This window comes from Ailuropoda melanoleuca, chromosome 10 (genome assembly GCF_002007445.2).
Source record: "Ailuropoda melanoleuca isolate Jingjing chromosome 10, ASM200744v2, whole genome shotgun sequence".
NCBI classification, from domain to species: Eukaryota; Metazoa; Chordata; class Mammalia; order Carnivora; family Ursidae; genus Ailuropoda; species Ailuropoda melanoleuca.
The window spans coordinates 5,939,916-5,962,488 of NC_048227.1; the positions used below are offsets into that span (position 1 = coordinate 5,939,916).

The 22,573-nt window shown below is 52.4% G+C and overlaps 2 protein-coding genes across 7 annotated transcripts; one reads left to right on the forward strand and one right to left on the reverse strand.

Moving 5' to 3' along the window:
* The first annotated feature begins 2 nt into the window (after positions 1-2).
* On the forward strand, positions 3-16,311 carry CPSF4 (cleavage and polyadenylation specific factor 4). 6 transcript variants are annotated; one of them, XM_034669839.1, is made up of 8 exons: positions 3-283; positions 2,875-2,925; positions 4,576-4,728; positions 6,818-6,913; positions 7,305-7,398; positions 8,495-8,567; positions 10,096-10,266; positions 13,714-16,311. In XM_034669839.1, the coding sequence occupies exons 1-8, from the start codon at positions 181-183 to the stop codon at positions 13,747-13,749; spliced, it is 777 nt and encodes a 258-aa protein (XP_034525730.1). In that variant the 5' UTR covers positions 3-180; the 3' UTR covers positions 13,750-16,311. The 6 variants fall into 6 exon arrangements, with proteins under 6 accessions (XP_034525730.1, XP_034525729.1, XP_034525733.1 ...); XM_034669838.1 differs by lacking the exon at positions 13,714-16,311 and adding an exon at positions 12,997-13,237 and having other exon boundaries at positions 4-283; XM_034669842.1 differs by having other exon boundaries at positions 7-283; positions 10,171-10,266.
* On the reverse strand, positions 14,762-22,410 carry ATP5MF (ATP synthase membrane subunit f). Its single transcript, XM_002924190.4, has 4 exons — positions 22,302-22,410; positions 16,877-16,984; positions 15,566-15,682; positions 14,762-14,904 (listed from the first exon to the last, which is right to left on the reverse strand). The coding sequence occupies exons 1-4, from the start codon at positions 22,312-22,314 to the stop codon at positions 14,876-14,878; spliced, it is 267 nt and encodes an 88-aa protein (XP_002924236.1). The 5' UTR covers positions 22,315-22,410; the 3' UTR covers positions 14,762-14,875.
* Between the last annotated feature and the right edge of the window lie 163 nt (positions 22,411-22,573).

Here is a 22,573-nt window from a genome sequence, read left to right on the forward strand (position 1 = left end):
AGACCGGCGCGGGCTCCGGGAGCTCCCGGCATCCCTCGGGCGGCGGCGGCGGCGGCAGCGGCGGCGGCGGCGAGGCAAGGAGGCGGAGGACCGTGTGCGGCGGGGCCGGTGTTGGGTAGCGGAGTGAGGGCGGCGAGGGACCTGAGGGGTAGTCGGGCCGCTGTGGCCGCCGCCGCCGCCATGCAGGAAATCATCGCCAGCGTGGACCACATCAAGTTCGACTTGGAGATCGCAGTGGAGCAGCAACTCGGGGCACAGCCGCTGCCCTTCCCCGGCATGGACAGTGAGCGCGGGGCCGGGGCCGCGGGCTAGGGGCGCGACCGACTTGGCCCCGGGACCCCTCTCCCTCGGTTCGGGACGCCCTCTCCCTGGGTCCCGGGGCCTTCTCCCCATCGGTCCTGGAACTCCCCACCTCCAATCCTGGGACCCCCCTTTCCCCCGTTCAGACTCGGGAGCCTCCCTTTCTCCAGCCTTTGAACCCCTGGGGCTATTCTAATACAACCTTCAGGAGGACAGGACCATGTCTGGCTGTTCAAATCAGTCTTGAATGAAAGCGGGTTGGCCCGTATTGGAAATTACTCCCTCCCATAACTAAAACAAAATAATTAGATACTCCCTCTCTCCACCTCCAGCCCCCCACTTTGATCATCCTCTCCTTGCTTTCATCAAAACTGGGCGGTTGGAGAAGTCTTGCTGGAGGAAGGCCCACCTGTCCCTCTCTGTAGGAGATTGCCAGTTAGACTCTCAACCTCCATTCTTCTAGGATGTGCACTACTGGGAGCCTATCCCTCACTTTTTCTCTGGACCCCAGTTCTGAGCCATTCATTACACCTGGGCAGCTGCTTGAGCTCCCTTCATTCTCCACCTCGGATGATAGCTCCTGCTTCCTCCACCCGCCCCCCCCAACTTAGGTGGATGTCTAGCACTTTAAGGGAAACTAGCAATTTTCTTCTCTCCTTTCTGAACACACTTAGAATCTAATGTTGTAGCATTAAAGCTTAGAGGACCTTGCGTTCAATCCACAGATGGGGCATCTGAGGCCTGGGTGGGGGGAGGGACTTGCCAAAGACCACTTGGTCCCTGGCGACTTAGTACATGGTGGAGTCAGGTTAGCTCTCCAGTGTTCTTCACTGGTTCAGTCTACAGTTCCCTGTGCTGTGTCCCACGACTGCCAGAGGCCCCCGTTCTCCCACTGGTCCATGGCCTGGAAGAGCCTCCCTGCAGCCTCATTCCCCTCAAGTGGCCACACTCCTCATGCACACAGGACCTGAGTTGTCCCACTCATGCTGACGCTTCTGTGTGAGATATTGCTTCTACCCACGAGACATACCTCTGGCAACTTTATCTTATACACGCACCACTTGCATCTCTACATATCTTATAAGCAGACCCCTCAACACACGTGATCACTTCTTGCTTGTGCATGCACATCCACCTTTGTCACATGGGGCCTTTCCCTGTTCTGATGGCACTAGCTTGAGGCCATGGAACCATCCATGCGGGGCAGCTCCTTCCCTCCTTTCTCCAGCCTGGCACCACACATACTTGAGTCTGAAGGCAGGCGCAGTAGCGAGGGGCCCACATACCTGTTTTAAGGTGGATCAAGGACGTGCCTAGCCACAGGTCCTGCCCTGGCTGGGGCCTCAGACTTGGTAGGCATCTCAGCGCTCTGCCTGCCCGATCTAGTTCAGTATGTTACAGCCCTGGGAGGCCACGACCCTTCCTCCTTTGTCCCGGCACTTCAGTGTCATCTTAGTTTTGGGAGGAATTGTCAGTTCTTCCCTGAAGGCATACTCTTAACCTGTCTGCCTGAGAGCCAGGCCCCAGGACTGTGGACTTCTGGCTTCAAGGAATGAAGCAACCTTAACCTCTGAGAAGAGCCCAGAAATACTCTTCTAGGATGCTCTTCTTAATGTAAGGCTTTTTCAGCCTTTTGAAATGCAAATGGATGACAACTTTTTGGCTTTTTAAGCTTTTTGGGATGCAAACAAGTGATACCCCCTTGACAGCCTTAAATCTGTCCTAGCAAAATCTGCCACTTCTGAAAATCCAAGGAATCTCTTTCAAGTTAGTGAAGAGAGGTATGAAAGTGGCTTTCCAAGATGCTGTTGGTGGATTTTCAGCAACTCTCACATGCCTGCTGATACAGAAATCTGTTTATGAAGCCACGGACCATTTATTCTAGCCGCCATGGCGAGTGAATTCCTGGGCTCATTGCAAAGGCTTGCCCCCTGAGTCACTGACTGACATCACACTCAGCCTTTATTCCGTAGCTCACCTCACCTGAACTGGCTGCCTCTGGAAGCAGAAGACTGAGCCTTTAATAATTGTGTGTTGGTGTTGCCCCACCATGAACTAGATCATGGGCAGGCGGAGTTCTGCCTCTGTGTCTTCCATTATGCTCTTCCCTCCGGAATAGCGCCTCCAAGGCGCCACACCCCTTCTCTGGAGCTTGTCCCTCCTCAGAGTCCCCACAACTGTTTGTTCTTCCTGTGAGCTCATTCCCTCCCTCTGCCTCCTGTTAAAGGGCCCGTGAATTAGCCCTCTGGAAGGTCCGAGTCTGACCTGGGGGGTAATTAACATCTGTGATCTTGTGCCCCATCCTTCCCACACCCACTCCTAACTCCTTGAAAGCATCTTGCTTATAGGAGGCTCTCAGAATGACCAGCCTCAACATAGGTGTCTCATTTTGCAGGGAGTGACAAATGAACAGCTTTTTTTTGTGCTTGCCAGGCCTTGCATTTTTTTTGCCAGTCTGTTTCCTGTACCCTGAACCCTTCACAAGTCAAAGGTCAGAGGGGTCCCCTCCCTATGTCTTCAGCTGTCCCCAGGCACACCTCACTTGGTTTGATGCTTCTCCTTTCCTTCCTGCAGAGTCGGGGGCTGCTGTCTGCGAATTCTTTTTGAAAGCTGCCTGTGGCAAAGGTAAGAAACCCCTGGCTCCCTGACATTCCTCCTGAGGTGCTTTCCACCACCCTGCACCCTAGTAGACTCTAGACCCTCAGGCCTCTGGCTTGCATTGCTTCCTGCAGACTAAGAGTGTCCCTAGATGAAATTACTGTGCTTCGGACAGGCTAGGAACATGAGGGCGTATTCTGCCCGAAATCTACAACACAGCACGGAACCTCACTCCGAGTTGGCCTCCTCACCTCACTTTGCCTGTGGCCACAAGCTGACCTGAGTCATGGACAGAAAGGCCAAGCACCGAGGTGTTCAGGAACTTTTTCAAGATCACGGCATTAGTGAGTGACTGAGCCAGTGTCTAAACCCCCGCCTTTCTGCTTCTACAGTCTACACGAGCTCACTGTCCTCTGTGTCACGTCATCAAAAACCCCTACAGTATTCTGTCCTGTGGAGCCTTGTTCATACTAACCAGGCTCCAACAGAGGCTGCTGGAACCAGACTATCCACCAACTCATAAGGAGACCGATTACTGGGTGGGAGCTTAGATGCCGGGTATAGATCTGGGCATTTTTCTTCCTGTAGGCAAATTTATTTGGAAACTAAATTTTAATCAGTGAGTAGGGAGCACAGGATTAGAGCATGGGAATGGTTTTAATGGATGATTTTGACAAGTTTGGTTCTATAACTCAGTCACTTACCACAGAAACGATAGACCTGCTGGGTAGATCAACCAGGTTGACCTGGGGCTGTCTGGTTGGAATATCATCGCCCGCTGGGCCCCTTGTCTTCTTCCTGTGTCTGTGCTCCGTAATTCTGCCCTTCTGACCCGCCACCTTCTGTCAGACAGCTGTCCTTAACACAGGGCACTGTGGCTGTCTCAGTGTTAACTACCTAGTAGCCACTGGCCGGCCATATGTGGCTACTAGTTAGTTAACACATGTGGCCAGTGACTGCCATACTGGACGTCATAGATGGAGAACATCATTGCAAAGTTCTGTTAGAAGGGGCTGGTCTAGGTCTTGCCAAGTCACAGCCTCACTCTGGTTGGGCCTTCCCAGTGGTTCCACCAGGCCACAAGGTAGAAATACGAGTTTCCGAGGGTCTGGCTCTGTCCCCTCTGGTGGCTGATTGCTCGGGTCCTGCACAGAAGGCACACCTCCCCCAGTTTGTATACAATGCATTTCTTCAATTCCGAAGTTGATTTTCTTTCTTAATTCTTGGATACCAAGTGGGCACTTACAACTACAGCTGGAACCCGCTTTGAGTCCAGGCTTCTGCCGCCTCTTTACCTTCTGTTTTTTATAAAGTGTTGTGTTTCTCAAACCCCAGTCTTTACTACCCCTACAATTTTTGGCCATCTCTGTGTATCACTAGAACTATAATTCAGTTAAGAAATACGCTCATTCTCCCACCACCCTTAGGCCTGTTAAACTTCCATTTTATGGCAATGTCTGTGAAATCATGATTCGGTGTTTCAGTTACGTTTTTCCAAAACACGCTGACATCAAATAAGTACTACAACTTAAGATGTGTGGCTCTGTACTGCCTGAAATCGCATGGCCTTCTGCCAGAGGCAGCCACCACCTTCCAGGACGTGTCACTCTCAGGTACTCCAGGGCCGTGTGGGATGAAGGCCCCGCCCTCTTCACAGCCCCGCATCTTCCTTGGCAGGGGGCATGTGTCCATTCCGCCACATCAGCGGTGAGAAGACCGTCGTGTGCAAACACTGGCTGCGGGGGCTGTGCAAGAAGGGGGACCAGTGTGAGTTCCTGCACGAGTACGACATGACCAAGATGCCCGAGTGCTACTTCTACTCCAAGTTTGGTAAGCAGCCGCCGGGCCTCGGGAGCCCCAGGGGAGAAGGAGCTGCTCAGGCGCCCCCACTTTCTGCCGTCTCCCAGCTTTCCGGCTTCAGAACCTTAGGCCGTGCCAACCAGCCTCAGCTGCCCCTCTAGTTTCCAGTACTTTGGGAAGTTTGGGAGACTGTGGAGGGTCACGTGGTGGGTGAGTGTGCAGTGCAGCTGGGTGGAGGCCTTGTTTCTGCTCCCAGTGGCCTTTTCCTCTAAATCAGCTGCTGCTTCCAGCATGGCCACTCCTTGTCCCCCGGGCCTCAGTTGGCTCCTGCTCTCTGGGAAAGTAATCCCAGGTAGTAGTTTGTAAACAGGGGTCTGTCTTCTGGTGGCAAAGAGCTCCACTCATCACCTTGAGATTACCTTGATCCTTGTGTACAGAACACATGCCCTTCCCCATGCTGAGCGGACTGCATGGAGAACAGGGTGGGCCAGGGCTCAGCAGAGCGCTTCTGCTCCCTGATGGCACTAGAACCCGCTGGCTCTCTGCTGGGGGCCAGGCTGCGCAGGAAGGAGCCCTGTTGGTCAGGATGAGGGTGGGCTCTGGCCCTGGGACTGCCGGCCCTGTGCAGGGGCCCAGCGGGAAGCTGGACGCCTGCTGTACTCTCTGGGGGGGGCTGGGCGGGGCTGGGCGTGTGCTGCACACGTTCAAAGCAGCGTCATCAAGAGACGTTAATTTTTCCAGCAGCCCAACAGGGGTGGCCCACCGGTTTATTCATGATAGTTGTGGCTTTTTTTTGTAGAGGTAGCATAAGCTGTGCAGTCAAAGCACAGAGGGTCAGAAATAGGACCCAGGCTTCCCAGCCCCGCCCCCCCATACCAGCACTGAAACCAGCACCGGAAGGGGGCAGACTCTCAAGGGCACCTCTGTGGGCTGGCCTGTGTTCCTTCATTCCTGCTGGCCCGGGCAACCCCCCCGATGCCTCTGATGCACCCCTGCCTGCCCTTTCCCTACAGAGCCTGGCCTGGTGTGCATGTACTGTCTGCAGCTCCTGTTGCCTGTGACACAAGTGAGGGTCCTAGTAAACAGGACAGACCCAGTCCTTGGCCCGTGGTGCTTTTGCCCTAGCGGCCCAGGGAAAGAGACAGCTGACACCAGTGAGACAAAGATGGAAATTATATGCAGGAAGTGCTTTGAAGGAGATAGACAGCGGTGGGAGCACATGAGGACCATGGTGTCCTTTAGGCTGAATGGTCAGGGAAGGCCTCTCTGAGGAGGTGAGAGTGGAGCTGGGATCGGAAGGCTAAGAAGGGGCCAGTCATGGGGGGCCACAGCTGGGGTGCCAGTGTGGCTGGGGGAGGAGGAGCCTGGGGAGGGGTGGGCTCGACCTCACAGGGACTTCTGGTGCATCTGGGAAAGAGTTTGCGTTTTCTCTGACCAGCAGTGGTCAGGCTGACCTTTCGTGTGTAACGTGAGTCGGGGAGGGCAAGCGTGGAGGTGGCGAGGCTGCCCAGCTGGGCAGTTCCTGTATTTGGATGACAGATGCTGCCGGCCAGCTGGGCCAGTTGCTCCCGAGAGGAGCTGTCATCACAAAGGCTCCATCGCACTTGACCACAGGGATCCAGCCTTGAGTTCCCAAGCCTTCCCTGCTTTTGTCCTGAAAGGCAGAATCCTCAGACCTTTCCCCTGTCCCAGCTAGTAGATGGGAAGGGCTGATCAGAGTAGACCAATCATTTCCTGGACTCAGTTGGTGCCTTTGCACATTTGGGCCCCCCCACAGTGCCCAGGGTACCCCTTTTTAGGTAAAGGTGTAGAGCCATAAGTTATTTGATGAGTGTGTACCCTGTGCCTGGCTCCGGGTCACTGACCTTCAAGGCAGCATGGACATGTGAGAGGGAGGCACCATGTACTGGTCCTGTACACAGTCCACGTACAGGTCAGGAGACTTGAGGCTCTGCGACACTGCCCTGGGTCTCAGGACTCGCCAGGCCAGGAGGCGACACTAGAAGCACCTGGCCCTCTGCCACACAGCAGGTCCCGGCCCTGAGAAAAGCCGAGGTGGGTCTGAGTCCAGCTTTCCTCGAGCTGCCCCAGGTGGATGTGTGTCTGGCTTTCCCTGCAGGGGAGTGCAGCAACAAGGAGTGCCCCTTCCTGCACATCGACCCCGAGTCCAAGATCAAGGACTGCCCTTGGTACGACCGTGGCTTCTGCAAGCATGGTAGGTGTCGGGGTGGCTGGGCCCCCCAGCAAGAGGCCAGTCCTCTCTTCCTCTGCCCACACGACCCTCTACCTGTCCCACCTGTCCCAGCAAAACCTGGTGTTAAGCATCTGGGGCTAGTGAGGCTTTTTTACACCCTCAGCTCACCTGAGCCTCCCAGAGCTCCCACGTGGACTGCCTTCTCTCCTGTATTTTCCATAAGGAAACTAGCATTGAAGGGTCCTGCCTGCTGTCCCCTGTGAGTGGATACAAGGCAGAGCCAGCATCTGGAGCCCTGCTCTTGCTCTCTGCGCCCCAGGCAGTGGTGCGGGCAGGGCTGTGACCAGCACAGGGGCACGAGGGCATCCCCCGAAGCAGGGCATCTGAATGTCCCGGACGCTTGGCTCTGCAGGTCCCCTGTGCAGGCACCGGCACACGCGGAGAGTCATCTGTGTGAATTACCTCGTGGGATTCTGCCCGGAGGGGCCCTCGTGTAAATTCATGCAGTGAGTAGCCAGACCCTATTCCCCCACCCTGCTCCTGCCCCAGGCCCTGCTGCCCTCTAGATCTTTCCTGGGTCCACATGGGCTTTGATCACTGCGTGGTGTCACCACAGGGCCTGGGGCAGAGGCCACTGCTGCTCCCCAAGCTCAGAGGTGGCTCTGCTTAGCCCAGCGTGTAACCTTTCCTGGGTCATAGATCTGATGAAAGCTGGCCTCGGTGCTCCAGGAAAGCTCATGTCTAGCATGTCACTTAGGGATGTCTGATTAAGAACCTCCTAAAGGAAGGACACCAGTTTGGGGGCCTCCTCTATGGAGGCAAGGACCTTGAGATTCCACATACATTAGTTCATATAGCTCTTCACAAGTCTGTGTGTAAAAGAGAGAGAATAGAAAATGTCCCCATTTCACACAAGAGAACACTGAGGTCAGAGCTCAGCCACCGGCCAGGGTCACATGGTGGTAAGGGTGGCACCTGGTCAGAGACAGGTGTGTGGCCTCTGAAGCTGGGTGCTCCTTGCCCAGCAGGGCTCAGAGCTCCTCTTCCTGGGCCTTAGTGCATACCTGTCACTTTGGGTGGTTGTGGAGTCAGACTTCTGCTGGGACTGCAGAACAGTTCGTCCCCCAGTCCCCAGGCTGCTTCCGTCCACCCCACTGACACCAGCACAGAAGCACAGGATCCCGGTCACTGCCACACAGTGGGCAGGTGGCAGGTGCTGTGGACTTGGTCCCACTCGCTAGGTGAGAGCCAGGGAGTGTGTCTTGTCAGAGGTGGTCTGGCAGCTGAGCTAGACCCTCAGGAAAGGGTGTGTGTTGTGGGGAAGCAGCACTTGGTGCAGGTCCCACAGCTAGGTGTGAGCAGAGCTGGGTCTGACTCCACGTCGGTCCGTTCTTTTCGCCTCTTTCCTGAGGGTTCGGGGACAGAGCTGAGAGCCAGCACCCCCCTCCCCCACCCCCCATCCAGCCGTGTTGCTCTGTGCCCGGGCAGAGGCTGCCTGTGATCTCCTAGGGCCAGAATTTGAGAACAGTGCCTGGCCTGGCCCTCTCTCATCCCCTCTTTTCCTCCCCTTGTTCTCATACCCTGTGGCTGCGGGGTGACCAGCCCTCGATTTGAACTGCCAATGGGAACCACGGAGCAGCCCCCACTGCCACAGCAGACGCAGCCTCCAACAAAGGTACCGTGCCCCGGTCCCTCCCTGGCCCAGTAGTGCTGCCGGCCCTGGCAGTGCCTGCCCCGGTGTGCAGTCAGCCACAGACTCGGCTGGCGACGTGTGAGAGGCAGGGGAGGAGGTGGGACAGAAGGGGAGTCACTCTGAGTTCCAGCAGAAAATTCGGGGAGCAGAGCAGTTTGCATCTCCCTCGAGAGGTGGAGGGCTATCTGCTAGAGCTGAATGCCCACGTGGCTTCTCTTCCCCTCTGGCCTGGCGAGTGGCTCAGCAGCGCCCCCTTGGGAGTCAGAGTGGAGGGCAGCATGAGCTCCCCGGGTCTGCTGCTCTTGCTTCTGGTTCCAATCCTTCCTTTTATAAACAGGGAAACAAAGTCCTCCAGGGCGGGCCTCGCCTAAGTTCCCACAACTGGGCAGGAGCAGCCTGGGAGCAAACCCGGGGCTGATCAGTTCTCCCACCTGTACCAGTGCCCTTGTTGCCCGGTGTGGGGGCTCCTGGCAGGGAGGGCGGGCTGGGAACAGGGCTGAAGAACCAGCTGGCTCCACCTTCCTAGACAGGGGGGGTCCCACAACCCAGCGATGGGCTGATCCTCTCAAGCATGAGAGGGAGAGATGCCAGAGACAAATGGGAATCTGCAGCAGCCCCTCCCCCACAAACTAAGGGCACCTTGGATTTGGTTATGGGAGTGGAGGGTTGAGGGCCCAGAAGAAAGGCTGGCCAGGTGCACTAAGCAGGGTCTCAACTGGCTGAGTAAACCCGCCTACTGATCTTGAATCCTTACCTTTTACTTGGTTGAATGCTGAGCCCATTGCCAGAGCCCTGTCCATCCTCGAGTGCCACAGGCTAAGCATGGGGCCAACTGGACTTACTGCACTGAGCCCCACCCTCAGGCGGTTGTGGGATAACTCAGAACTCCTCCCAAAGCCAGGAATTCCTGAGTGTGGGAACAGCCATGACAACCCGGGGGTTTCTGGCTCACTGCTCCTGTATTTATGGGGGCCGGAGCCAGGAACCCTCTTGGTTGGGAGGTGGCCTAGCTGTCCCGTTCCCACCCCGGGAGCGCCCGTCCCCCTTGCTCACATGACTCCCTAGTGGAGGGCCCTCTCAGCCCCTAGACCGCAGGTCAGCATGTCAGCCTCCAACTGTTTTTCTGTGACTGTTGCTCGCCGTGTAGGCTACTAAACATCTGGCTGAACCAAGCGTTCATCCTGACCTGAAGCTAGAACCTCAGAAACAAAAGTAAGGCCTGCTCATGCCCTCGCCCTGCCGCCCCAGAGACCTCCTCGTCTCTTTGGTGTTTTCTTTTCTACTTTTATTTTTCGTTTTTGTGTGTCTGCATGGTGTTTTTCGGGCAGCAGCTCCTGCCATCATCACCAGATGTTTCTTTTCTGCCTGCTCTCCTGAGCGGGGCCACCACGGAAGCCCTTCTTCCTGCTGGTCGTGCGGGATCAGTCCCGCCCTCTTTTTTCCTGTGCCCATTGGTAGTCTGCGTGCACGTGTTTTCCACAGTAAAACCGTGTTGTGTAACTCTTTCCAGCAAAGTAACAATCCGCCATTACAAAGGTCGTCCTCCTTGATCCAGTTAACGAGTCAGAACTCTTCTCCCAATCAGCAGAGAGCCCCACAGGTCATCGGGGTCATGCAGAGTCAAAACAGCAGCGCAGGCAACCGGGGACCCCGGCCGCTGGAGCAGGTCACCTGTTACAAGGTGAGTCCCAGGGCTGGGGGGGGGGGGGNCTACTCCTTCATTCCGCACATAGTTCATTTTGAAAAATGATAACATCTTTGTTTCTGGACCATAAGACTGAAAATGGGCTACTCTGGTGGGCAACAGACCATCCTGCTTCCTTCCACAACACACCAAGGCCAAGTGAACGATCACATATGCTGTTGAAGGAAAGGACGGAGCTTGCGGGAAAGGGAGGCTGGTAATAAAGCAGGAGCACAAGTCCCGGGGCGGGAGTAAGCCCTAAGCCTCTGCATGTCCTCACATCCTGCAGGGGCATCCCCAAGGGAAGGGGACAGAGCTTTAAGCCCACACAGGAAGAAAATAGATTAGAACTCACCCCTCTGCCCCGCCTAACACACACACACACCCCCTCAGGGAAAGGGTAAACTTTTTAAAAACCTACTAGAAAACTTGTCTCATTCTTGGCTCTGGATGGAAAGCAGGGAGGTAAGTGCCTTGAGAGTTAATAGTCACCAGGGGACCCTTCGTCAGTTTGGTGAGGGCTGGAAAGCCAGAAACTTGAGTTTTCTGAACTGAAACAGCCCCAGATGTGGGCCCCTGGTGCCTGGCTCTACAAGTAATTTATTCTCAACCTGACCACACATAATTGCCACAGCTAGAGTTCTGAAGAATGAATTCGTAATTAATCACAAAACCTAGAAGGAAATCACCATCACCACTGAGGGAAGTCAGCAGAAACAACTGATAATACAGCTAGGCCACAAAAACTTCAGAGTTGGGGATTCTTAGACAAAGTGCAAAGTTAGTACACGCTTTTGATAAAAACATTTAGATGACACACAGATGTTTCGGGTGCAGAGTGTTGTTCCTACTCCCACCTTTCCTAAAACAGCCACTTGATTCCATGTGTCATGTACGATTTTTGGGTTTGGTGCTCTTTTACACCCCACGTGGAGAATGCTGTGCCAAACCTTAATTACACAAGCACAAGGAAAGTATATTTTAGTATAAATAGGCCCTGATAGTATAACATCCTGTAGTCTTTTTTTCTCGACAATATGTTGTGGATCATTCTAGGTCAGTGTACGTACATCTAATCTGTTTCACTGGGTGTGTAACAGAACTGCAGTTTACTTAACCAGTTCTCCGTTGGTAGCAATTTAGTTTTTGTTGCTACAAGCAGTGCTGAATCTAACACTTCGACATCTGTGAGCTCTCGCCTGATAGCAGCAGCATCCATGCCTACAAGTAGAAGGTCCGAGTCAGGAGGCATATGCTTAGCTTAAATTGTTCCTAGAACTTTCCCTCAACGAAGGTTGAGCCGCTTCCCACAGCCGTCAGACACTCACCGAGCCCGTGCTATGTGCCAACCCTACTGAAACAGAATGCTAGCACTTTCCCAGGAGGGCACAGCAGGTGCCCCAAATCACTAAAGGCCTCAGAGATTTCTGAGCCTGAACCCCGCCAGGTGAGGAGAGTACAGAAAGGGGGGTGTGCCTCCGACCAGTCACTTCTCAGGTACGAGGAAATGCAGGTGTTCTGAGGCAGTGTAGCTGGCAACCTGGCCCCCCGCACCCTGCAGCAGGCTCTCCTGCGTCCTTAACTTAGGGGGAGCCAGAACCTAACACCTGCTTCTCACCACGGGCACTTCATAGATGACACAGGCACCTTGTGGGAATCCTGGGTTCTCCAGGATCAGCGGTGGAGGCCCATAGACATGGCAGATGCTGTGAGCAGGGGCCCGGTTGTCCTTCCCTCTGCTTATCTCATCAGTCTCAGCGCCAGCTGGCAGCTGCACGGGCCACTCATCCACAGTCACACCTACAGATCAGACAGACTTGAGAACACGGGACCTGCGGGGTCAGGAGATAGAGCAGGCAGGAGATCTGGGCTGTGGCCAGGTAGAGCCCGGTGTTCCAGGCTGAGGGAGCCAGGACTGGGAGGGCCCTGGGTGAGTTAGTGCCAAGTGAGTGCCCCCACCTGTCTCCTCCCGACTCCTTGTTCAGTGCTTGAGGCTGCCACTCAACATTTTAAATCCCTTCTGCTTCTGAGTAACAAGAACAAATGAAGAGAAGCTAAGGAAGGGCCGGGATAATCAGAGCCGGGACAGGTCAGAGTCAGTGCTAGATTTTTGAAGGGATGCTCTGGGTCTGTTCGCCCAAGACTGTCCCATCTCTCTGCTCCTGTAACAAACCTGTCCCTGGGGTAGCTTAGGCAAGTATGCAAGAGCCAGGAAAACTAGGTGCAGCCCACCCTGTGTCCACCGCAGTGAGTCCCCAAGTTGAGGGGAGGAGCCTGGTGGCTTCTCTCACGTTGTTGCCTCCTGTCACCAGAACAGTGCCTCAGAAAGGTAAGTGACTGGCCAGCCCTACAGAGGGGTTGGTCCCCAGGCAGGTGGGGGAGCTCTGGTGCCATGGGATTCTCATCGTCCTGCCACCCACCGTGAGAGACCTTCCGTGGACAGGCCCGTGTGGGCAGGGCCCAGCCTGCGGGAGCTCTCCCTGATGTGTGCCCTCAGATCCTCCTCTGGCTCTGCAGCCTCCCTTCCATCTGCCGAGGTGCTGAAGCTTCTGGGCCACTGTACCTTTGGAGTTCCTTTTCCTTCTTGTTTGAATCAAAGTCTGTACCACTGAGAATTTCAGAGTCCCATCCCTAATCTGGTATTTGGTGGGTGCAACCTCACTTGAAAATTGCATTTGAAAACGGTGGTTTTTTCTGTCTCCCTCCCTCCCTTCCTGCTGTTCCCAGTGTGGCGAGAAAGGACACTACGCTAACAGATGCACCAAAGGGCACTTGGCCTTTCTCAGTGGACAGTGACAGCAGCTGGAGCCAGCTCAGAGCAGTCCAGAGGGCCCCGCTGTTGGGAGCGTGCATTGAACCGTTTAATGCCAGTGTTGGTGCAACGCTGGCTAGGGCTGGCAGGCAGGCACGCCGGGGTTATCGTTCTGAGGGGCTACGTCTGTCAGTTTCCCTATCATTTTGCTGTAATCTTTTTTTAAAAGGGGACAAGTGCTCTAGTTCGGTCCTTCCAAGTCGGCATCATGTTTGTCTAGCATCCACACCTCCTGTCCGGATCTCCCTGCACATGGCCCTCTGGGGAGGGGAGGAGGTTGTGGCGAAGGGCTTGTGCTAAGCAGTCTGTATGGAAGGCAGCCCTTCCCCTCGAGGCCTCCTCATTAAACACCAGTTCTTGGTGACCCCGGGGGCTGGTGGATCATTTAAAGCTTCGGCCAGGTCATGCCTGCTTCCTCCATGTCCTGCTGAATCCAGAAGCCGTGCCTATCCATGGGATTTGAACAAGGCAGCCCTTCAGGGCAAATTTAAGTGCACTTGTTGCCTCGGCCTGGTCCTGCTCCAAGCTGGCAGTGGTTGAGAGGAAGGGCGCAGGGCTCTCAGGTGTGAGGGTCTTTTTTTCTCTGGGCTGATTTCCTTGGAGCGCCTTACTTGACAGTGGTATATCTCAAGGTGTACCTTCAGCTGGAACTGCACAGCACCCAGTAAACAGAGGACGCGGTCCATCTGTGCACCTACCTCCTGTCCCGCCAAGCATCAGTGCATCACTCACCTTTGGCCTCGGAGACCACCCTGCCCCTGAACCTGGAAATGTGAAACCATCACCTGCAGCCTGCTGGGCAAGTGGGCCTATCCAAGTTCCATTACAAGAACACTTTTTATGCGGTTGATTAAAGCTTATTTTTTAAGCTGCGTCTCATTACTTCAGGGACCCCACGCCAAGGACAGGACTCCTGCTGCTGGCCGCGCTAGATGTCCAGCACGAAGCTTTGATGTCGGTGCTTGCTTGTCCCCTTTCAACACGTGAATCTGCCAGAGGGGAGGGATGCTGCCAGGGAAGGAAGGGCCTCTCTTCTGGCAGCTGGTAAAGTCTGGAAGCTTGGCCTTTGGTTGTAACAGCCACGTGGCAGATCTCCTTACTCCAACTCAGATGTTGGATGATACCTGCTTATTCAAATTTGGATCTTCTACGAGATAATTAGTCACAGCATCTCACCCCTTATACTCCATGCAGTATATGTTCTTACCATATACCCCTCTGACCTTCATGTCCCTTTACCGATGATCTCTGATGAAGGGTAAGGATGAGGGGGCTGGATACAGGGCCTGTGTTTTCCCCTGCTCCCCCGAATCATCCCATAGGGAAAAAGCTTCCTTACCAGGAGGGCCCACACTACTGCAGCCTCTATAATGCAGGAAGATGGGGGAGGGGAAGGCACTCTTAAGCACTCAGGGCATCAGTTCTGATGTAAAAGCATCAGCTGATAAAAAGCCAGAAGTGCTTAGAATAGCCTAGGTGCAAAAAGCAGGGAAACCCCTCCAGGCACTTGACAGGCTGAACTAGATGACATCCCACCTCCCGTGAGCTGGTTCAAAGCCCCAAAGCCCTGGGCCGACCACAAGAAAATCGCCCTCTGGGAACGGTAGAGCCTTCACAGCCCTGCTGCCGCAGCAGGAGGTCCAAAAGGGCAGGGAAACTACACCAGTGAAGCAGTCCAAGTACCAGTCATCTTTTATTGGATGCTAATTCTGAATTAGGATATGAAAGGATTCAAGGGTGCCAGGCAAAGGTCACGGTCAGGAATGCCGAATGTGCCTCCACACTGGGCCCTCTTCAGTGGTACTTGCGTAGCCGCTCATGTTCTGAAGTCAGAAAGGCAAGATGGTAAGTTTCTTAAAAGGCGTAGTGAAAACGCAAGATGACTGGGTGACGGCAGCCTAACATCTAAAGCCATCCTGAGAATCCCTTTCAGGAGATAACCCAGAACCTGCCTGGAGGTACAAGGCATCTCAAGAGCTAATCTTCCTTCCCAGAAGGATCCCGCGCTCAGACACAGTCCCCGAGAGCCTGGCCTTCAGAGCCAGCATGACCCTGGCTTTCAGACTGGCAGGGGCTGCCGCGGGCACTCCACCGCCATCTCCCGCCCCACAAGCTCCTCTCGGGCTTCAGACCCAGGACAAGCTACCCTTTTCCAGAACACCGGACACCGGATTGCACCACTCCTGTTTCTCTCTTCGCACTGGCTGCTGGGAAGACGAAGCCAAAATTTTCCACCAACCCTCGGCGGAGCCTGCGGCACCTTACAGAACGCTTCCCAATACTACCTTTATCCCGGCTTCACGTTAGTTTTCCTCTCTTTGCCACAATTTTCTCGCTTAAAATAGCATCCTATATGCTATATTCTGGTAAGTCCCTCCCAATTTTTCAGCTGCCGTAGAATGATGGACTTGTAAACCCAACAGTGAACCAGTCCCATCAGCTGTGAGAAACCCCAGAGGGCTAGGTGACCAGAGAGACACTCACTGAGTTCCTTGTAACAACGACAGTAGTTGAAGAGCACGTAAGCTGCGAGCACCATAGAAATCCCAGCAACGCCCCCTCTCTTCACATTGACATACTTGTTGTAATACCGGTAGTAACCTGCAAACAGGAGAGGAGGCCACTGTCTGCTTTGCTGTGAATGCTTCACACAGTGCAAAGTCGAGTCTGGCTTAAATTCAGGGACCCAGTCCTGTTCTGGCTCTTGAAGCCATTCACCCTAAATTCACTGGCTGATGAAGGGAAAAGCACCATTGCCCCATGGGTCTTGCCCTGGGAGCCCAGGATAAGCCCCAGCTAGGCCCACCTGGATCCTACCCCTATGCTTTGGCCTTCACCTTAACAGACTTGGCTCAGCCTATTAGCTTCTGATCCTACCTCACCTTCACCTCCAGCCCTAGGGATCCTCTTACCCTAATTCTGACCAAAAGTCCAACCCTAAGTGAAGGCCACTTAGCTGAGGCCGGCTGGGTCTCCCTGTCAGGGAAGAAGGCTTTGTGCAATCATCTCTTTGCTGGGTAACCCTCCTCGCCCCCCTCCCCCAGTGAGGAAACAGTTTCTACCCTCTTTGGGCTTATGGCTTGGTTAACAAAAGAATGAAATGATTCTAGAAGGCCCTGGTTTACAACAGTGAAGGAAGCTGTGAAGTCAGGGACTGTTGTCACTAAGTATGGGGAAAAGGCAGAGAATTCTAATCTGAGCTAAGGGAAGGCCTCGGAGCAGAAGGAAAACAAGCCACACACAAGAGTAACAGGGCGGCCAGGACTGGAAAGAAAAACAGAAGGGGGGGGCCCCTTGAGGCCAGGGACTACACAGGCCCCCATGGATTGATGTCGGTCTCTGATTCCTGGAATGGGGACAGGGGCCCCACGGGACTGATGTGACCATGCACAGACCTGTAGGACAGATCATTTCAAACATCTGTCCTGGAAGTTTTGCCTGGCAAGGGGATGAACGTTACATCATGGACTGATGTCCACTATGCTTCAAACTAATTTTCCTCTTTAAATTTCTTATGATATAAAAATGCTCATGGACATATCCTTAAGACGAAGGCAGTGGTACCAATTCCAAGCAGCAGAAAACAGTCTTGGCTGAAATATCTTAGAACCAGCCTCTGAGAGGACCAGTCATGAATCAGACACGGACCTTCAGGGCCTAACAGTCTGTCCCTGTCCTTCTCTCCGCAACTTTTTGGTCTGAGACAAGGCCTTGACTGCTCAAATAAATTCAGAGCAAAGAGAGACCAGAGGACCCAGGCATTTGCTTTTGTTTACACCGGCTGTAGGCTCTGACCTCTTTGAAATGCTCCAGCAATGCCCTTAGGGGTGAAATCCCGCATCAGTATCCAGCTAGGCAGCTCTCCCAGTTTCACATCCATGAGCTTCTTCTCCTTCACTGGTACTGAAAAGGAAGAGCAGAAAACACACACTGAAAACCCTCCAGTAAGACAAATAGCCTCCTTTTTTGTCACTTCAACCATTCGATAAAGTCACCACACAGAGGCTGCACACAAGGAATATTATGAATAGATGTATCACACTGAATTCACTATTTTAAGCCAGAATATATATAAAGCGATAGCTTTACTAATGAACAAGATTTGAATAACAACTTACTGGGAATAACTATGTAAAAATAGAACCTAAGGGCCCTGAGGAATTAAGTAATCAAGTGGAAGACAGAATAATGATTGCAAAACTAATATTTACATGTATTAGCTCATTTAATCTTCACAGCAAGAAACTGATGCCTTTATTTTGTAAGGAGTGGGGGAGACTGACTCAGAGAAGTTAGGCAACTTGGCCAAGCTCACACAGCACGCAGGCAGTAGAGGCAGGGCTCAGCCTTAGGTCTGGCTCCCACGCTCCTGAAGATAATCTGCTATCTACTCAAGCATCCTACCTGGGACAGCAAATGTTAAACGACTTAATAAAAACTGCTCCAAATGATCCAGTGAGCCCCAGATAATATTCTAATGAGAGTCTGGGGACAGAACAGGAAGGCACTGGGGTGGAGGCCATATGGTAATCATCTTGGCTTAAGAGTAAAATAGGAAGGGGACCAGGGAGGACCAGAGCGGGGTGGAACTGCGAACATCAGATGCTCATAAGGAGAGAATGGTCTCCTTTCTTATCCTCCCCAGAGATCAACTTTAAAAAGCTGCTGGGCAGGTATCCTCTTCAGGGCAAGGAGTCAAAGTCTATTGTCCTTAAAGATTACCAACCACAGAAGGAGCCAGACCAAATCACTCAAAGGTTTCTTCTCCATTTTGGGTATCCAAGGAAAGATTTAGGCACTGTAAGGACCAGCCTCAAGAGTCCACTGAGGGGAATCCCACAGATCTCCTGACATCTCCCAACACTTCAAAAGGGCGAGGGTTGCTGGGCCATAAACAGAAATCCAAGGCTCACTGGCAGCTTCTAATCTGCTACGGGTCATCTGGAGAACATCTGGAGACACTTGGCCCAAAGGGACCAGATCAATGTTTGTCAAGAGACCACAAGTGACAGGTGGAGGCATAAGCCCAAGACTTGCATACATAGCTTGAGGGTTATGGTTTAGGCTGCCTATGCCAAACAAACTGGCCCGAACCTTCCATCTAGACTCATCCAACAAATATGGAGCACCTGCTGTATGACAGAAGGTGTGCTGTGCACTGTGGACACAGCAATGACTGGAGACGAAAGCCTTGCTCTCAGGAGCCAACATGCTGTTGCCAGACAACCATCTCACCCACTCATCTTACCAGGTTCACCATGCTTCCTCAAGACCTCTTTCTGCTGCTTTACCTGAGGCCTTTGTGTGTGCTATGCTCCTGGATCATCACACAGCCAGCTCAACTTAAAATGTTATTCCCTAAAAGGCCTCCTTCCCTGCCCACCTTATCTCAAGCAATAGTACTACCTTCCCATATAACCTCTGAGCTCGTTTCCTTGTCTGTAAAATGGCTTATTCCAAGCACTGAATGAGAATCTCTGTAAAAGCATTTGGAACAGTTCTCAGAACTGTAAACTGTTAGTATCATTCTTGTTGAAATGTCATTAAAGTCTATGTGAAGCAAACAAAAAAAGAAAAGTAGAAAAAGAAATGGCATACAAACCAAACTTAAGGACATTTTAAGCATACAGGACTTCAGTGATTAATTGCACTCTTTAGTTCTTTTACAAACAGAAAACTGTGATGTGATTAGTTTGGTAGTATTTTTGAATATGAGATAGTCTCAGATGAATTTCAGGATATGTCCCAAATCTCTGTTGGAGAGTGTCAGTGATAGTATACCACACAATAATGTCATTCGAGAATGACTTGTACCTTTGTCTGTCACCCTGTCCGTGCTATTCCTAGAAAAGTTTAACAAGTACACATTTTTACATGCCAGTTTTGTCTTCATTTGGTTCAAGAGACCTCAGTCGAAGGATGACCAGATCACATTTCTTCTCGAATAAGAACACAGTCAACACCTTTGCTACAGTCCCAAAGCCTCCTTGCATGCAGTGAGGAGCGCAAACATGTCACTCTAAAACCAGCTGGCTTTAAGTACTGCCCCATGGTGGGGAGTGCATGACAAATGTATAGATGGAACTAGAAGCGCAGAATGTTGCTACCTGTTGACACTGGGTAATGAGTATAAAGTGTTCATTACATTATTGTTTCCTTTGTCTTTGAAATCTTCCGTAATAAAAGGTTTAAAAATGCTTCTAGGGGCGCCTGGGTGGCACGGCGGTTAAGCGTCTGCCTTCGGCTCAGGGCGTGATCCCGGCGTTATGGGATCGAGCCCCACATCAGGCTCTTCCACTATGAGCCTGCTTCTTCCTCTCCCTCCCCCTGCTTGTGTTCCCTCTCTCGCTGGCTGTCTCTATCTCTGTCGCATAAATAAAAATAAAATCTTAAAAAAAAAAATGCTTCTAATTTCAGGATTATGTTGGGGGAGGTGTACAAAAGAAACGCAGTATTTTAAGTCAAAAAGTATTTTTGACTGGTATAGGCTGGTCACTCAAAAAAAAAAAAAAAAATCAGGTCACTTCTGAGCCCACAAACTATGAAAACATACCCTGCATTCTCATGACCACATTCAGAGGCTGGCATGGTGGCCTGGCACATCACAGGAGAAAGCAGCCGATTTAAAATTTATTTTTCTATATATTTAGACATATTAAGAGGGTTTTCTTAACAAAAACCAAGAAATTTATAAATACGGGGGGGGGGGATTCACAGTAGGCTTAAAGAGAGCCAAATACAGCACCATCGTAAAACTCCCAGGGGATCAACAGATTCATCAGAGATCAAGCTACACTTTTTCCAAGACTGTCTCTCTTAATGGAAGACAAAGACTTCAGTCCTTAGGCAGCCAAACCGGAACCCTCCCAACACTTCCTGCAATGCTGCACACCCCTCTGTACTCACTGGCTCACACAGCAGACTTGGGGAGTCACGTATTCTGGGTTCAGTGCCACTGAGCTGCTGTGCACCCTTGGACAAGTTCCTGCCACCTGTGCCTCAGTTTCATTCTTTGTAAAATAAGGTTAAGAACAGCAGCCACCTTGGGGCGCCTGGGTGGCTCAGTCATTAGGCGTCTGCCTTCGGCTCAGGCCGTGACCTGGGGTGCTGGGATCGAGCCCCGTGTGGGGCTCCTCTGCTGGGAGCCTGCTTCTTCCTCTCCCACTCCCCCTGCTTGTGTTCCCTCTCTCGCTGGCTGTCTTTCTGTCAAATAAATAAATAAAATCTTTTAAAAAAGCTTTTTGTATTAAAAAAACAAAAACAAAAAAAAACAGCAGCCACCTTGGTAATTGGCTGTAGGTACTCTATAAATGGAAATTATCGGTCTTTCTGCCTATGAGCTATGTGAGGGTGGGAGCAACCCCACACACAGTTCGTGGTCATGACAGACTTTCAGTGAAGGTTAAGAAAGGACCACATGTTCTTGGGATGGTAGGTGGCTCCCTGGCCTGACTTTATGACTTCAAAGAAGCATACTGTCCACCTATATGGAGAGGCATGAAAATGCTAAGTCTCTTCTGGTGCTAAATCCAGCCTAGGGGTTGGCCACAGAGTAAAGATTTCAGGCCACACAAAGAGTCTGTAACATTTTTTTTTTTAATGTTTAAAAACCATTCTTAGCTCACTGGCCACCCAAAAACAGGTCACAGGAAATCTAGCCCACTGGCCAGTTTGCTGACCCGATCTTATCTACTGCTGTTGATTCCTATTTCCATCACTTTATTTGCTAATGAATTAGTGGCTTTATGCTCTGGTGACCGATGCCATCTAACAGACTGTCAGTACTTAAGAAACTTGGACTCCAACTCCTTCACCTAGGCTGATGCTGAATGAGCCAGACGTGACATGACCCTGCTCAAAGGTCACAGAGCTGAAGGTGAGATGACCAGCACTCAACAGCAGGCCAGGCAGTGCTTCAAGTACCTTACACGTACTAAATTGTTTAATCCTTAGTCCACAGTGCTCATCACTTCACTCTACCTAACTTAAGATGCGAAGTTGCAAAGCTTCCTTTTCACATGTCCTCTTGTTTAAACAACGTAACCACTGCTGATATTCTCATGCCCCTTTTTTTACAGATGGGAAGAATAGCATCATTCTCATCTTTTCTGATCCCCTCTTCATTTCTCCAGGCTGATATTAAGAATATAGAAATTGGGTAAAACACACATAGGTTAATCAAAACTCTGCCTCAGGCAGACCACACCACATCTCTGACCCTTATTTTCATCTTTAAAATGGGATCAACGGGGTCGCCTGGGTGCCTCAAATGGTTAAGCCTCTGCCTTCGGCTCAGGTCATGATCTCCAGGTCCTGGGATGGAACCCCACATCCGGCTCCCAGCTCGGCGGGAGTCTGGTTCTCCCTCTCCCCCTGCTTGTGCTCTCTCTCTCTCAAGTGAATAAAATCTTTAAAAAAAATAAAAATAAAATAAAATGGGATCAACCTTCCAGACAGGGACTTACTGACAATGCTACGGTGAGAGGCTCTAGGGCTAAAACATGGTTTCGGTACAAAGCAAAACAAAACAAAACAAAAAAAAACCCACAAAATCAGTGTGCACAGTCCGGTAAGTGTAGATTTATTTGTATATGCATGTGACTGAAAAGTCTGCAGAGATTAAAGCTTGTTTACCAAGAGGCTCCAGACACCTAGGTTTACATCTCAGCTCAGTCCTCTCACTGTGACCTTGAGTCAGTCACTTCACCTCTCTAAGCCGATTCAAGGGGTATTCAACATATATGCGTCCAACCTGACGTGGTATCAGAAACCGTCCTAGGCTTTCGCTCCTCCTGGAGCTTAATTTGAGCTTCAGCTTTGAAAAGAAGGGCAGAAACTGCGCGTAGGGTTCAAATGCAAAGCGCCTGGGCAGCGGCGGGGTCACTATTCTTCAGAGAGGAGGAAGGGTGGCCGGAGGTGGTGCATTCCCAAGGTCGCAGACGCGTCCCCCGGCTGCCCTCACCCCCGCCGCTGCAGCCGAGACGCGGGCCCTTGGGCAGGCGGGCTGCGCGGCTGAGCGAGCGGAGAACGGTCGCACTGTGCAGGGCCCTGGGCAGAGGGCTCTGTGCGCCTCCGGCGAGGCCATAGGGAAGGCCCTGAGCGAAGGGCAGGCGGCTCCGCAGCCCCCTCCCCTCCCCTCCCAGTGCACCTCTGAGCCCCGAACTCCGGACCACGGGTCCTGCCTTCAACCATGCAACCTTAACCGGCTCCAAGTACTCACCTACTGAAGCCATTTTGGAGTCCTGGGTGTCCGTTCTGTCGGGCCACGCAAGGACTGCTGGGTAGGGAGCGCGCGCCCCTGCTGGCGCGGGGAGCAGAGGTTCATGGGAAGCAGGTCGCGGCTGTAACGAGTCTGGAGCTGCAAGTGCACCATAGGGTGAAGGGCAAATTCCCTGGAAGGCAAAGCCCCGGGATTCGGCATAGGGACAGGGGAATGGGGGAGGAGGGATAGGGGGATGGGGGACGGGGTGGTGATGGTAGGACTCAGCCTGG

What these genes read in the sequence shown, in the direction of transcription:
- CPSF4 (XM_034669838.1), top strand. Translation starts at nt 181, where the DNA reads ATGCAGGAAATCATCGCCAGCGTGGACCACATCAAGTTCGACTTGGAG. An exon ending in CCGTGGCTTCTGCAAGCATG is followed by an intron (nt 6,914 to 7,304) that starts GTAGGTGTCGGG and finishes TTGGCTCTGCAG; the next exon opens with GTCCCCTGTGCAGGCACCGG. An exon ending in AGCAGGTCACCTGTTACAAG is followed by an intron (nt 10,267 to 12,996) that starts GTGAGTCCCAGG and finishes TGCTGTTCCCAG; the next exon opens with TGTGGCGAGAAAGGACACTA.
- ATP5MF (XM_002924190.4), bottom strand. An exon ending in TGCTGGAGCATTTCAAAGAG is followed by an intron (nt 15,683 to 16,876) that starts GTCAGAGCCTAC and finishes TCCTGTTTGCAG; the next exon opens with GTTACTACCGGTATTACAAC. An exon ending in TCGTTGTTACAAGGAACTCA is followed by an intron (nt 14,905 to 15,565) that starts GTGAGTGTCTCT and finishes TTCTGACTTCAG; the next exon opens with AACATGAGCGGCTACGCAAG.